The sequence below is a fragment of the Ooceraea biroi genome, chromosome 12, assembly GCF_003672135.1.
Source record: "Ooceraea biroi isolate clonal line C1 chromosome 12, Obir_v5.4, whole genome shotgun sequence".
In the NCBI taxonomy this organism is placed as follows: Eukaryota; Metazoa; Arthropoda; class Insecta; order Hymenoptera; family Formicidae; genus Ooceraea; species Ooceraea biroi.
This window is the reverse complement of record NC_039517.1, coordinates 832,275-848,262: the sequence shown is the minus strand read 5'-3', so window position 1 is coordinate 848,262 and position 15,988 is coordinate 832,275. Positions and strand designations below refer to the sequence as shown.

The following is a 15,988-nucleotide window of genomic DNA, read 5'->3' as shown; positions in this document are numbered from 1 at the left end:
CGTTTTAATTTGGTCGATTATCGAGACATTGGGATTGTATTCGTGTCGTTTTTAGCATTTTCAATAACAAATATGTTACAACTCATGTTATTAAAAAAACTCTAAAAAAACAGGGTAGCAATTTATTTTATGTACATCGCAATACATACATAAGATGTAATAATATGCATAATGTGTACGCATAGTAAGCCTCTCCCCATTTAGAACTTGCTTGAAACTTTTAATGACGCATCAAATAGCAAGCCGCAAAATCAATTTGCGCTTCGGGCGTCCGTTAAATACTTCAATTCGCCGCAAAATTGTTTCGCGGATATTCAGCGGGATAGAGAGAGAAAGAAGTGCATGTTCTCACAACTTCAATCCGTTACTTTCGCAGATAATCGCCGGTATAACTACGTACGTGGTGATCCTCCGTTCCGCTAATATAGCGTGATCACAGAAAGGGAGGGACGACAAGCCGCATCTGCGCCGCGATCGACAGATCCGTCGCCTATCGATCCATCGTCCCGCTAATTCCTCTCTTCACGGGGTTGTACCTTCTTTACGAGGATTTGCGGGAGTAAAGCACGCTAAAAATGGAAGAACGCGGTTTCGTGCGGAAAAAGCGTAAACGAAGGCGCAACGGCGATGCGACAGTGTCTCTGTCTCTGTTTCCAGCTGCGATTAATCTTCCACGTCAAACGTTACATGGACAGCTAGCTACCCCGACGTACCAGAGGTATGTGCGATGCACGAGTGGCCATTCATCCGGTAACAAAATACGCGTGAAATTCGGCCGGGCCGTTTAACGTTGAGAGTACGCTGCTCGAGAGCAACGGCAACACGTCGTCACCATCGATCGAGGACCCGTCGGCGAGAATGGTGGTGAACGCTGAAAAAGCGCCGTAAATGTAAATTACTGCGCACTATCTTCTGCTCGTCGCCCGGGACGCTCGGTGATTTGCGTCGGATAATCGCGGCGTTTCCGTCAAGTATATGTGCACAGTGGATGTCTCAGCGACAACGACGACGTCGAAGAAAGACGACGACGACGGCGATGGCGACGTTTGCGCTCGTTGGTGGTTCAATGTGGTTAGTCCTCTTGGATCTATTCAACTCTGGAAGCTTTCATGGATCGGCGGAAGGGAATCCTGCAAAGATAGATGAATCGCCCGACGCTCGCGTCCTACGCAAGAGCACTCCTGCGACAAAACGCACTCTTGACCGCCGATACGGAGCCGGCGAAGTGAGAAACCGCGATGAGCCGCGATGAAGCGACGCCGGTGACGGCTTAGCAGGTGCGAAAAGATTGAAGAAGACGTTGGATTTATCCACCTAGAGGAAGGCCATCCCCGGTGATCAATCTCGCTGACAGCCGGAAAATATAGCCGCCGCTTGAACGGGCTGGAGGAGGGTGATGGAAAGTTCTGGCTGCTCGTTGATACGACGAGGACGATTCGAGTCGCGTTTGCAACAAATTCAACAAATTCTGACAAATCGTTGAAACTCCGTGGATACGTCAAACGGGAATGAATGCAAAATTTATTTCGCTGAAATCGGTGAAATTTCGAGATATCTCCGCGCATTCGCCGTAGAGCGGATTCCATTGGTAAAATAAATGATAGAATAACGCTGACGATATTTGTTTAGGAACTATAAATGGATGCCCCGCGGGCGGACAGATCCAAGTATTCGTTCAGTTATTTATGTCCGCCACGCTCATCGAAATTATCATTATTGTTTCATTATTTTGCTTTAAAATTACAGTCTCGATTGTAACATTTCACTCGCCGATAATCAGCCTAAATCGGGCCAAATGTTAATTTTGCAGGACTCATCAATTTGATGGATTTAATGGACCGTCCTTCTTTATAATAAATGAGCCCACAGGTGCGTTAATTAATATTTAACCCTTTTATGACCCACCAATGAATATAAATTTCATTTGAAAACTTGTAATTTTATCTTTTACTCGTTTTACTTCTGCAACGGTACTTTGCTTTTTCAAAAATACCGTCTTTTTGAAAATTGCTTTTGCGCTCTTTCTCGATATAAATCGATTATTAATGTATTAACGTTGTTTCATAATTTCGTTGATAAATTGAGAAAATTATAAAAATAATAATTTTCACACACGGATGTTTATACAAATTATGGACGGAAGAGCAAATTTTACAGCGGCATTCCATTGCAATTTGACTCTGCGAATCGAAATTGACACGTTAGTTTTGTCATCGAGTGTTTTATCGGAACAAAAACCGAATTTCTTCCGCGTAATTATACGGGCCGAAGCCAATTGTGACGGTAAATTGACTTTCCGGTAAATTATTTTCGGAAAATTTTCGCTAAATGGAGCCAGCAACATTTTACTTTTCCTGATCATTTTCAATGAATCCCACGATTAAATTTGTCGTTTGTTACAAAGCTTTTGAGGACAGAACGTCGCGGTGCGTTTGCGGTCCGCGACGCGGCCGCAAAACATGGCGCGCACGGAATGCCCGCGCCGGAGCGCGCAGCGCGCAGCGCGGAGGCGGATGCAGGACGCAAGCGCGCGCTGCGATTCGTCAACGTGCGCCTTGAAGACCGGCGGCGGGAGCTGCGATTCTTCCCGAGCAGTTTGCCGTAGACTCGCATCCGTAACTTTTCGGCTGCGAGGCGAACCGGGTCTGCGCGATTCGACACGATTCTCTCGATCCAATCTTACCGCCCATTCCTCCTGACGCCGATCGCGCTCGCGAAAAATCGATAAAAAACGGGAAGCGCTGTGAATCTGCAGTGAGGCGAGACATTCCGAATGTAAACCTGAGACCTCGATCTCGATATTCGAACCGCCGCGAAGTTGCGAAGTGCGATTGCGCGTTCCGCGAGAGCTTTCTTGAGAGATGTGGAACTCGATAGACCGCGATTGTGCCCGATAACAAGGATTGCGCGTCGTTTCGGCTTTGCGAAGATTGAGAGCGGAGAGGATTTCGGCGAGCTGGAGCTGGAGTGGAAGTGAGGTGGGCGCTGTAGAAAGGAGATCTCTGTGTTAATCGGGGAAGTAATGAAAACGAGAAAAGCATTCACGGCAAGCATACACGCGTAGAATCGAGTGCGTTCGCCGAAAATTTAGACAATTTAGCCGATGACAATTTCCAATTTCGCGTTAAGTAATATTGGCCGCGTATAACGAGGCGCGGCAGTGGCGCGGAAATTGCCATCGGCAATGGTGATTGATGAAGCTTTTAATCCGCGCTCAACAGAAGTACTTATCAGTTTTTATCACGATCCATTATTATTTTCTGTTTCGCAAATCCGGATTACCGGGACAAACATTGATGTTTTCTACCTGATGATGCAGCTTGTTAAACTTGACTTTTTGCAAAAATAACGCGCGATGTCGAAGTACGCGACCTGATAAGAGAGAAAAAAATACCATGGGTGTATTATAAAACTCAGCGTCGCGCGTACATTGTTCGATAAGAATCAGCTATTCCTCCTTTTGCACTTCTAGCGCGCGCAGCAGCTAACGATTTTTTTTGTAAAACACCTCGATGCTGAATCGGGTGATACAAAGCTACAAAACTTAAAATAAATTCCCGGAAACATCGATATCTTCGACAAATTACTGCAAAAGCTCCCCGCAGCGCCGCGAACGCGAATACCTAATTTCGGCCTATTCAGATCATCATCGAAATTATCTCGACTAATCCATGCCGGTCGCAACAATCAATAGCTGATACCGCAAACGAGCCCGAGCGAAGATTGGCGCAATGCACGCGACGTTGTAGCTGTTATTCATCCGACACGTGGACAACGAGAAGGCTCGGCCTCCTCGGAGTCATCTATAATCCCCTTCCTCGTCCGCTGTTCGCATTATTAATCTATAATTAAACCAGCTGGATGGATGGCGTGACCTCAGTTTCGGCTACGTGTTAAAAATGCGCGATCTTGCGCAATTACGCCTCGGTAAACGGCGGACGGGAGCCGGGTTCGTCGGCTGATGCGCATATTTTAATTCTTTGAAGCACAGGATTTTACAACACAAAAAAATGCCTAGGTGCACAGGAATTTTATTTGTATAAAATGTGTAAAAATAGTTTAATTTTAATTACTTGGAATACAAAATTACACAAAATAATCAAAACAAAAATAATTTACATCTGACGTCGGTTGAGAGTCTCTGACTATAGTCTATGTAAACCTTTATGCTTCTAGTACTTTCACGATTTAAAGGTGCGATGAATAACGTCTCACCACATGCACGTTCAAGCACTAAAACAAGTGGGACACTTTTCATACCACTACGCTTCAAAGAATTAAAACACCAAAACCGAAAAAGGCCTACGGTCGCACGCGCGCAGAATTGCGACATTTGTATGTACGGACGCATCATCTCTTGGTGACGTTATTTGCGCCTTCCTGGCCGGGTTGGCGCGACGTGAGCGGAGTCGCTCCGCCGGATAAGACCGTCCTATAGATCCCAGGCCTCGATCGCCATCGCGCACGGGGTACAATCATCGTAGCGCGTATTATCGACGCGTCAGCGTCGCACAATGACACAACGACGCGCCCGGAATCGTCGCAGCTTCTGTCGATCTTCTCGCGCGACGGTCACATCTGCACGCGCGGACAGATTCGTGTCAAGGTAACGGGAGAAGAATCCATCGGCGCGATTTATATCCCGCGGATCGCACGAGTGGACAGATCTGCAAGCGATTATCTGATCGCCTTGACGCGCGATCGCTCTTGATAGAGGCAAATGAAAAAGCAGATGCCTCCGGTAATCCGGTCTTGATTGCACGTGAGAAATTTATCTATTATCCCCCTCATCCCCCTCCTCCGCGCCGAGCAGAAGCACGTCGCGATCGCGTACGTCGTGCAGCACACCGTGTTGCGCATATACACGTCTGTATACGCGTACGTGCCCGTATATTTCTTGTCCCACATGTTTGAGCGACGTTCGACGTCTCCCGTCTGCGCGAGATCAGCGAAATTTAATAATAGAATTGTATAAACGAAAGCGTAATCCCCCGTTGCTCCTACACACAGATGAAAGAGAAGAAGCGTTCATTAAACATTAATTACAGCTCGCAACGGATGCGAACGGTTCCGCCAAACAGCTCGATTTCCGTGACCTTTCGCGTCTCCTGCAAACATATTGCCGTTCGCTCCTCTCCGGCCGGAAACGTCGAACGAACCGTGGAAAACCGCGCCGAACCGAACGCAAAAGAAGGATCCGAGATCCCGACGACTTTCCGGAATATTTGTGATTTCCGCGAACTTCTTCGAAGAAGCAGGTTCAAATTTAAATTCTCAAGTCACGTGCTCGATAGTCGGAGCGGAAAAGCAGCTTTCGCAGTCAAGAAACGAGTTCCTGAAGTCTACTCCGCTTTCAGGCACCGCTCGGTCTCAGGAAGCCGCTCCCGGTAGGATCGTCGCGCGATTTTCCGCGCGATTGATTCGAAACGCGAGGAGACCACTCGAAGGGAGAAGCTACGAAGTAAACCCGCCGCGAGTAAACTTACACCGCCATCCCCAGTCTCTTCAGTTTCCAGTTTTCTTTCCAGTTCCGCTCGCGCGGAAGCGGATCAGCGATCGCGATTCCCGAACGGCAATTATGGCGTTCCATGTAACCTGTGAATCCCCCTGAAGATTGACTGAATAAGATACACAGTTCGCGGACTCTAATCCGCGGCCGCGATGAGCAGCTCGTCTTCTTGAGAAGATTATCGCGATGAGCGTGAACGCGCTCACGATGATGACGATGACGACGCTGACGACGTCAGCGTCGTCGAGGATAGACGTCGCGGTCAATAACAGCACCCTGTCTCCGTCGATCCCCTACAATGATAGCGCGATGGACGTGGACATCGTGAGCGACTTACTGTGGGACTTCTATAACAAGTTTCATGGCGAGACCAATTACTTGCTGATCATCCTCTACGTGCCGGTGATGGCGCTCGCCGTGACGGCCAACATGCTGGTGATCACGGTGGTCTTCAAGTATCAGTACATGAGGAGGTACGTATGCAATTATGCAATTATCGTGCGATGCGTTTGGGCGAAAAGGGAGAGTCGCCACGAGAAGTAATCAAGTTTGCTACTTTGGAGCTTTCTCCTAGTCGAAGCGATTCATTAAGAATAATTTTTCTTGGTTTTGCTAACGTCTTCTTCAACGTTCTTATTTTGCATGCTGATTAATTTGATTGTTTTTAGTCATGTTTTATTACCGGTTAAAATTTAAATACTGCAATTTGTAATGTGCTATACCGTCGACCTTTGCCACGATATATGCAGAGTAGTTAGCCTTGATTCTCGTACGAACGACACCGAATTAATTTGCACACCTAACATCGTTGACTAAATAAATTACAGTCGCAATAAATTCCAAACTGATTAGTCCTTAATTTTATCGGTTTTGGGAGATTGACGTAGCTGTCGGTGACTCAAGCGAAATGTGCTCGCGCCCTCCGCTTTTCCCGAGACCGATTAAGTCGGGATCGCAGCAATTAGAGAACTGATCCAATGTCTGATGTCAGTAATAATTAATCGCGGGTATCGCCGGTGCAAAGCCCTCGGTAAACGCAATTCCGTGAGGATTTCCTCGCGACGGGAACGCGACGCGAAATTCGAGATGATTCATACTCAAACGATAATGTAACGTACCTATCCTCCTCGCGCGTAAAAGCGCGCACGTATTGCGCATTACACTCACATTACATTCGCGTTACATTCACATTACATTCGTTTCGTCGCGCAAAGACACAAAATAGCCAGCTGTGTCGTCGCATGAGTGGTTTGAGCGTTACTTTGCGAAGCTGAGTTCTCCGCTGCGCGGTCAGCGCGCGACAATAATCCGAAACTCGCAGATGGCTCCGATATCCCTGACGAGTTACTCGAATTTCGCTAAAGTATTCCAACAACGCAAGGGCGGCTCTCGGCCGCCCGAGAGGGATGCCGGCGAGATTCGTGGCGTTTAATTTGGGTCAAGATAAACCCCATCGAAAGGCCCTCGTGAGACGCCGATGGAGACCTCATTGCCGTCATTGCCGAAAGACGTGCAGGAGCATAGTTGTTTTGCCTTCTGCAAAGTGTTCTCCTCCGGTGACTCTATTCATGAAGTTACACGGCGATCCCACGGGACTTGTGACTTCCACGCGGATTCTGCTCGTGATCCACCGCAGAGATATTTAAAGAGCGAGTTACTTGCGGTTAAAAATGCCATTGTATTGCAGTAACGGCGAATAAAGGAGACCGACGGACCGACGAAACGCCAACGCTCCGTAACTGCCATTTATTAAAACAATACCGTGCTAAAGGAGGGAGAGACATAAGGGAACGAGTCGCAAGATAATGGGCAAACACATCCGCAGGCGGACGCCAACCGCGTTCGCGAAATGATTCCGGTGAAATAAAATGCGATTGTTGTGGAATCGAGTCTTTTGCCAGCACAAAAGGGAGAAAGAGAAAGAGAGAAAGAGAGAGAGAGAGAAAAGTTGGAGCGAAACGTCTCGCGACGTTTTAGCCCCGTTTCAGCACATTCGCAGGGTGCAATTCTCTGACACGTGTACCGTATGCACCGTATACGAAGCGAGCAGAATAAACAGCAGTTACCACCAACCGATATAAAATGGCGATATCGAATAAAGTGTGATCCGCTAGTCACGATACGACGTGGCGTTGTGCATTGCACACCTGGGGCGAGATACGATTCGGAATTCGCTGCACGGAATGAAGTATTCAAATCAAACCTCGCAACGAACAACCCGACACGCTGTTTGTATATTTGCCAAAAAACAAAAAAATAATAAAATAAAACAAAAAAAGAAAAGCTAAACGTTAAAAATCAAAATGGCATTTGCCCCTTGAGAGAAATCGATGGAAATTTGTTTTATCCGGCTGAACGCTAATTCACGCGAACTCGATGCGGTTCGGAATATCGACGCTAAGGGGTCTTCTGTGGCTGCGCCGCGCTAAAAACCGGACATTAAAAATCAAAATCGTATTCGTCGAGAGCAAACCATGACAGGAACCCATTCCATCGAATTGCATCGTTAAATCTTCAGGATTCAATTATTATAATTGAAAAAGAGAAGACTCGTAAGTTCGCGAAATAAAACGATCATAACGATTCATTTTTCATTCGCGATTCAATCGCTTAGAATAACACGACAAGTCCTTTTCTTTTTCTCTCTCTTTCCTTCTCTTCCTATCTTCGGAGTATCCAGGCTAGACCTTCTTTAACTTCTGTAGCGCTCCGCGCTAAAAATCGAATATTAAAAATTAAAATCGTATTCGTCATCGACAAGAAACCATGACAGGAATCCATTTCGAATCGTATCGCCGAATCCATGGGATTTACTTATAGAGGAAAAGTTAGAATCCAGATATCGAGAATTGAAGAACAGAAGACTCGTAAGTCCGCGGAATAAAACGATCGTGACAATCCATTTTTCATTCTCGATTCAATCGCTTAGAAGGTCAAGACAAGTCTTTCTCTTTCTTTTTCCTTCTCTTCCTGTCTTTGGAATATCGTTGCTAAGGAGACTTTTGTGGTTACACCGCACTAAAAATCGGATAAAAAATCAAAATTGTATTCTTTTTCGAGTGGAAACCATGGACAAGAACCCATTTCTTCAAATCGCATCTCTAACTCTTTCAGATTCAATTATAAAGGGAAAGTTAGTCCCGAGGTATTGAGAAATTGAAGGACGAAACACTTTTAAGTGTTCATGAAATAAAACGATCGTGACAATCTATTTTTCATTCGCGATTCTATCGCTCAAGACGCAGTGACAAGTTTCTCTCTTTCTCTCTCTTTCTCTCTCTTTCTCTCTTTGGAGTATCGAGGCTAGAAGAACTTCTGTAGCTGCGTCGCGCTAAAAACCGGACATTAAAAATCAAAATCGTATTCGTTCCCGAGAGGAAACTTTGACGGGAACTCATTTCGTCAAATCGCATCGCTAAATCTTCGGAATTCAATTTTAAAGAGAAAATTAGTATCGAGGTATCGGAAATTGAAGGATGGAAGACTTGTAAGTTCGCGGAATAAAACGAGCATGACGATCTGTTTTTCCATTCGCGATTCAGCACTCAGGATACTGTGACAAGTCTCTATTTTTCTCTCTCTCTCTCTCCCCCTCAGTAATGTAATTACGCGTTACACGTGCGACATAACGATATCACTCGAGTAAATTAATTCTCTCCCTTTGATATAGCAACTTGCCGCTTGATATAATTTCATAGATCGTGCGTTATTCCGCTTTAGATGACCGTGTCACTCTTAATAAACTAGCGCACTGCGATATTGTGCAAACCATCCGAGAATATCGGCGTGTTTGCGAGTGCAATGCTGAAATTCGTGATATGCGTACAGTTTCAGCAGCAGCGCGGTATCGACCAGTACACGATGTCAACGCCGAAGAAATCACGGCGACCCTACGACATTAAACCCACCTTCGCGCAACCTCGCAAAAGACATTGTAAATTTCCGCGGTAACACGTACGGGGGCGAACATATCTCTGCGTTCTTACGGGAAAGGCATTGCATAATACACGCGCTCGTGGTCCGCCAGTCCTCCCCCGTGCGCGGAGCTGTCTCTGGATACGTTGTATTTATGGCACACCGTAAAGCCGTATTTCGCGCAAAATGCTCGGCGACCAGTTACTTTAGTCATCCTCGGCGTTACCTCCGACGATCGATCACGAGAGATTCATGTGTGTCTAACGGCTGCTGCCTGTGAAACGGCTATTACGGATTTAGGGGATTTTCGCTTGTAATGGCACATGCTCAAAACTGTAAATCGATATTATCCTCGCAATTTAAGTTTTTTGTTACATTTATAACATGATTTTGTAAATTTGTTTTAGTTGATCTTATTTTGATCTTTTTTTCTCATACATATTTTATTTAATATATAGAAATAGAGAAATGACATAATAAAATGGGATAAAATTTAATTTGGATTTGGCAAACGGAATCCGGGCAATTTATAAAATTTTACACGGCGATTTTGAATGTTTGATGCACAAAGGTTAACAAGGAAATGATAGTGTCGATCGTTTCTATTGGAAGGGTAGATATTTAATTGATATATTATATCGGAGAGTTGTAATCGGAGAGTGGTGTACAATTACGAGATGACAATTAGTGTAAATGCTTGCGTGCATATGGGCATCGCGCTTGCTCACATGGAAATAACGGGCGAACGGCGGGATTCTACGTGACAAAAATGTGCAAACGCGACAGGACGGACACGCTTGTACAGGATTATCTTAATGGAGGCACGCACTGATTTTGCAGATAAAAAACAACGGGACAGTATTCGAGATGTAAAACGTTTGAGACACTTAAGTGAACAAGGGAGAAAGAACGGGAGGTAGGGTTTACATCCCCCGTTTAATTCGCTTTAAAGTACGTACTTAACGCCGTTTTCGCTGGGAAAAATTCCTCGGCGGGACAATGAATAATTCATAATAGGGCGCTTTTATAACGTAATCTACTGCGCATAATTTTTCATGTATAAAAATTACGCGGGTTGAGATTCGGAGAATATTATTGAGCATTCATATTATTCCACTTATTTAAAGATATAATGTAAAAATAATGTGAATTTCTTGTCAATTTTTTATTATAAACATATTTTTTTCATTTCATGGAACGCACGATTACGTGCAAATTACACGCGACCCGCAAATGCGCTCATCAGTCGCGGATTAATCGCGGACGAACTCGCCGTTTGCAATTTTAGTCATTCAATTTCACGAGATTTTCGCGATTCCGTTAATTCTGCCAGTCCCGCGATCGGTGGACCACCCTCGAGCCGAGTGACGCAACATTTTCGTAAATTACACGAAGTGGTTACGAAAGGGCAGCGGGGCAGTAGGAAAAAGAGAAAGAGAGAGAGAAAAAGAAGCAGAGAGAGAGAGGTGGAGGAGGGAGACGTAACGATCTCCGAACACGCGGACTTTGATTGGCCGCGTGGTCGTCCGCTCGGCTTACCGCAGAATATTGCCTGTGGTATAGCAGGATCAAACAACTACTAATTATGACCTTAGGTAAGCTGGGTGGTAATAGGCTAGACAAAGGTCAGACAAATTGGATACGACAAATCCCGGTTAAACCAACCCCGGGCGAAGAGGGAGTCCACGAGGCTCAAGTGAATCTCTTTTTTTTCTCTGGCGGTCGCCGGCAAATCGTAGGTCCAATCAAGCGAACAAAGTTGCGACTCGAGCGATTCGTCATTCTCTCTTGCTCGGAAAATATTAATATAATGTGTACTGGAGGACTCCTCGGGGATGCAGCCGCTCGACGTCCGCAGTCGGTGTATCAAACCTCCGGAGAGAGATTCCATCATCTCTCTGGAGTCGCAGCTTGCTTGCCAGGCGATACAGTGATAGTATGGTCTTTACAAAAGTTTGTATAATAAAAGCTATTTTGCTTTATTGATAACAGTGAGATGGCACGTGATATTTTAATCAGTATTGGCCTAACTTTCAATAACTTTTGTCATCTTTCGGTTTGATCCTGCGTCAATAAAATGACTCATCTCTTGCGACCTTACGAACTTTTGCAAGGACCGATATTAATAACGTAAGCTGTGAATGGCAGCGGACACCGAGAGCCTGACTGGTAATGTCAGGGTACCAGATTCGACCCCTGTCAAGATCGCAATTGTTCGCCGTGGCTTTTCCTAGCAGAATTTTCCCCTTCGAAAGAGAAAATCACCTCGTGAAGGTAAGGTGAAAATGCCCGACTTCGCTTGTCAAGAATTCCTCATCTATTTTTCAGGCAGCCCACTTTTGCTGTACGAAATGTTGCGAGTGCGAACGTGCATCCACCTCCCACGTGATACGCACCTCTATTTCTATTATGGATATCCGTGATATCCAAGCTCTTGCTCGAAAGTTTCCCGAGAATATTTCCACAGTAACATCAATCGTATCATTTGGCACTCGTAAATTCGTGATGAGAGATGAATCCGGCGATCGCGGCTTGACGCAAAGCGAAGCGGCGTAGCTTCATCCGAAAGATTTATTTTACGGTTACCGACGATTCGTTATCCATCAGCGATTGCTGTCCCAACTCGCGAAAATTGGGGAAGAGGATGAGGGAAATTATTTGCCGTTGCGATCAGTCATTGGGGAGGTATTTGGCATCCCGGGACATTCGCTTTTATAGCCTTGAAGTGTCATAATTGCCCCTGTCTCCCTTCTCCCCCCCGCCCCGCTGTGCACGCGCGATAATGCGAATCCTTAATGAAGCGCGAATTGCTGAATTAGATTTGTTTGCGAGCGCGGATATACGCGCGATATCGGTCTCCCTTCGAATCATTATCAGTGACAACCAATAACGCAATTTCTCCATCCCCACCCTCTCCACCCCGCGCTCCCTCTCGCTTTGCTCCCTTTTGAATTGCAATCATAATTCGTACCGCGATGTTGTCACATCGTATCGTAAATATTTCACTAATTGAATACGCGACGTTTGCGTATCGCCGATAAACGTATCGCGCGCGTGTACACAAAGTGCGATAATTCCTCGGAGAACCGACGGAACTGACCGGAAGTGCAAACGTACGCGATCGCGTGTACATTCCGCGAGCGAGCGGCGAGGAAAATTCTGCAAAACTCGCGCGTTCGGCGTTATTAATCCCCCCTCCCTTCGTCCGTCCGGTATCGCATCCGGCCGATACCTCGAGATCCCGCGTTTGCGGAGGGATGAGGAAACGATTTGCGGGAACGAAAATTCCCGCGGGAAGAGAGGAAGAAGAACTAGAGAGATCGTGGATTTACCGTGCATCCGATACGCGAGCAAAGAAAAATCAAAAAGAAAAAGATTGTCCCGCAGCTCGCGTGCGAGCATTTCCTCTTCGATCGAAGAAAGCGGATTGGGAGTCCGCGGGAAAAACGTGCGAACTCGCGCGCGACCGGAAATTACGAACGACGGACTCTCTCTCTCTCTCTCCTACCTCGTGCGAATGGATTCCGCAGGATGTTCCAATATTTAGCACCGATCGCTCGCACCGACGTGCGAGAAAACGCAGAACGTCGCTCGGACGAACGAAGAAGAATGTATTTCGTGCAGCGCGCGTTACCGCTCGAGCGTTCCGCTGCAGCCGACCGCTTATTTCCGATCCGCAGCACGCGCGCACACACGGGGCATCGCGCAAATAAACCGCCGCAAAGCGTCCATAATGAATGGACGTACGTGGCGGGCGATCCTCCGCGGGTTCTCTCTGATTATTTTTCGCCAGAAATTATTACCCCCTCCGTCGCGTACCCACCCGCACGTCCTCCCTTCGTCGGTACAGAGAAGCGCGAGAGTAGCCCGAAATACGAACTGGAACCGCGACCGCGTAGGTTTACGCGCGTCAGAGAAGCCGCATCATCGAGCGTTGTTCCTTTACTTCTTATAGCTGACGTTTATGGCTGTATGAAGTAGGCGCGGCAGCCACCTTTTCGCTTCTAACGTCGGCTGCGATCATCATGAAATGGATGAGATGGTTGTAAAATGGCCTGTAAACTAGATATAAGATTCAATTGGTTCCTATGTAGATTCTTTATTTTGTTTTTACATTTTGCTTGGAAAGTTGTAGCTATCTTTAACATAACGACTTGAAGCGATGGAGTAAGTGAGGAATGTGATTCTACTGCTCAAATATAGCGCATAACGCTAACGTTTACATTAATGGTCTACTCTGTAATCGATACTGACCGGAGAGAGTTAAAAAATGAAGAAGTTTCTAAACTTATAGAGCGGATGCAAGTTCAGCTGGTGCCGCGATATATGCTTCCGTTTGTCGTGATGCTGCGTCGTTCATTTCGTTTCGCGAATATGCGACGTTTCTGCAACTGGGCACTTTCATGTCTTCTTTTTTCCTTCCTTCAGTTTACTATTATTTTGCCGCATGACGAGAATAGCGAGATCAAACAAAGAGGGAAAGAAAGACAGAGAGAAAGAGTGAATAACTTGGCTTCCAGAAGATGAAAAATTCGCAAAATTCGAAAAATTAAGGAAAAGCAAGATACGCGACTTTGCAAAAAATGCGAGCAAGTAAGGAAAGGTATCTGTGCTATGATCATCGCACGACTATTGTAACAATCTTCCTTTATTCTTTGTGCTATCTTGTTATCTTACTCAGCCTTCCTAGATTCTAATGCGACTGGTGCCAAAAAAGATACAAGTCGCCAATTATTTTTTGTTTTCAGTTTTCTTTTATATTCTAACTACACTCCTTCTGACTGATAGCGATTAAAAAAATTTTTCGAAACAGTCACTATACTCGGTTGTCGAAATCGCCTCCAAAAACGCGGTCGAAGTCCTCAGGATGTCTCGAATAGTATCGTAACGCCTTCCTTTCGTCGCCAATTTGAGCTTTGGGAACAAGATATCCAGAAGTCACACCAGCCAAATCAGGCTATTATATATCCTCTGCGTTACGCTTCATTATTTTATATCCTTAATTTTTTTATATATCTAAATATGTACAACATATACTTGAAAGCGTATAATAACGTCCCAGAGAAATACTCGCCGCAAAACGTCCGCTGTAACAATATACTCAATTATTAACCCGGTGACCCGGAAGTTCCTTCGGGGAACGAAGTGTTGTTCGTCAAGGGCGGAATTCTCATTGAAAATCGTCGAACGGTGAATCTTCTGCTCCGCCGCATCTTGAAAGAAATCGAACAAGTTTCCCACAACTGTGTCAGCGAATTGGCAGGGCGATTGCACGCAGGGGGTGGAGCGCGCAGGAACAGACGGAAAAGGGTGGCATGGGTCGAGTGGCGTATTCAAAGATCTCGCTTCTCCTCGAGACTTTGGTAACTGACAATGATGTTTGTTCCCGTGATGAGTAAGTACTTGAGAATGTAACGAGGAACCGTCCTCGGTCCCGATATCGAATATCGGTAACTGGGCTGGCGCCCTGGCACCCCTCACGATCAATGCGCTTGTCCCCCTCCGGGTTCCATTTGTGCTGCATGATTCCCATGTGCCCCGTGCTCCCCCGTGTGCGTCCCGTTAATTAAATTAATTGAATGACGATATCGGCCTACAATAATGCCGCTGTTCGTTTGCAAAGATATGCGTAATCATTTTGTCGCAAACCCGGGCTGGGTTTGTTTGTTGTTTATTCACGGAATGAAAGCGCATTCCCTTATAAAGCAACACCGCACTACCCGATAAAGGAACGTTTAATCCCTCGCAGAGAGTGAATGAATAGCGGAATCCCGATCGGACAACGAAACGATTACGTTTAATAAGCGATAATAAAGTCGACAGCGCGATATTCCCGATGTGGTATATTTATTAAAAAAACAAAAGAGAGAAACAAAGTTTGTCTTTCACAAATGCGGATGATCGGAACCACCTCGTGGGAAAATCCCACCATCGCTGATTCATCGGTCACCGCGATGCGCCATTGTTCAAATTTTATGAAATATGTTATTTTATTTCTTCAAAAAAAGGAAAGCAAAAAAGAATACGCATGTTTCGATAAAAATATTTATTGAAAAGTGTGCGTTTCATTTTAATCAACCATGTAATGTCATTCAAATGGAACTGCGATGCAGGGAAGAGCGAGTCGCGAGACCCAGCTCGTTAATCTCGTTCGAGAACAAAATAAAGCCGTCGAAAATTCTGCTTGCAGCGTCACCAACTACTTTGTGGTGAATCTGTCTGTCGCGGATCTGCTGGTAACCACAATCTGCATGCCGGTGGCAGTCAGCCAGGCGGTGTCGATTGTATGGAGGCACGGTGAAGTCATGTGCAAGCTCTCCTCTTATTTGCAGGGTAAGTATATTTCCTGTAAGCCCTACACATCAGGCCGGGGGGGAGAGGAACCCTGAAAACTCGATCATACTTATCCGATGTGATCGCGCCTGAAATCCCCTCGCGACAGCACCATCGCCGTCGCACTTCCATTTTATTGTGCGAATAACAGCGATAGCTTCCGCTGTCGTTCCTCCTTTTTTTCCGCGTACTTTAATCAGTTTTTTCCATTTTTGCTTTTTTTTATGTTTT

General features: G+C 45.8%; 1 protein-coding gene across 1 annotated transcript in view; it reads left to right on the top strand.

Annotated features, from left to right (window-relative positions):
• The window catches only part of LOC105278831 (neuropeptide SIFamide receptor), a 47,909-nt gene that overhangs the window by 6,480 nt on the left and 25,441 nt on the right, over window positions 1-15,988 (top strand). The window contains exons 6-7 of the mRNA XM_026974456.1: window positions 5,763-5,982; window positions 15,615-15,757. Of these exons, the coding sequence (XP_026830257.1) occupies window positions 5,763-5,982; window positions 15,615-15,757 (363 nt within the window). The remainder of the gene's footprint in view (window positions 1-5,762; window positions 5,983-15,614; window positions 15,758-15,988) is intronic.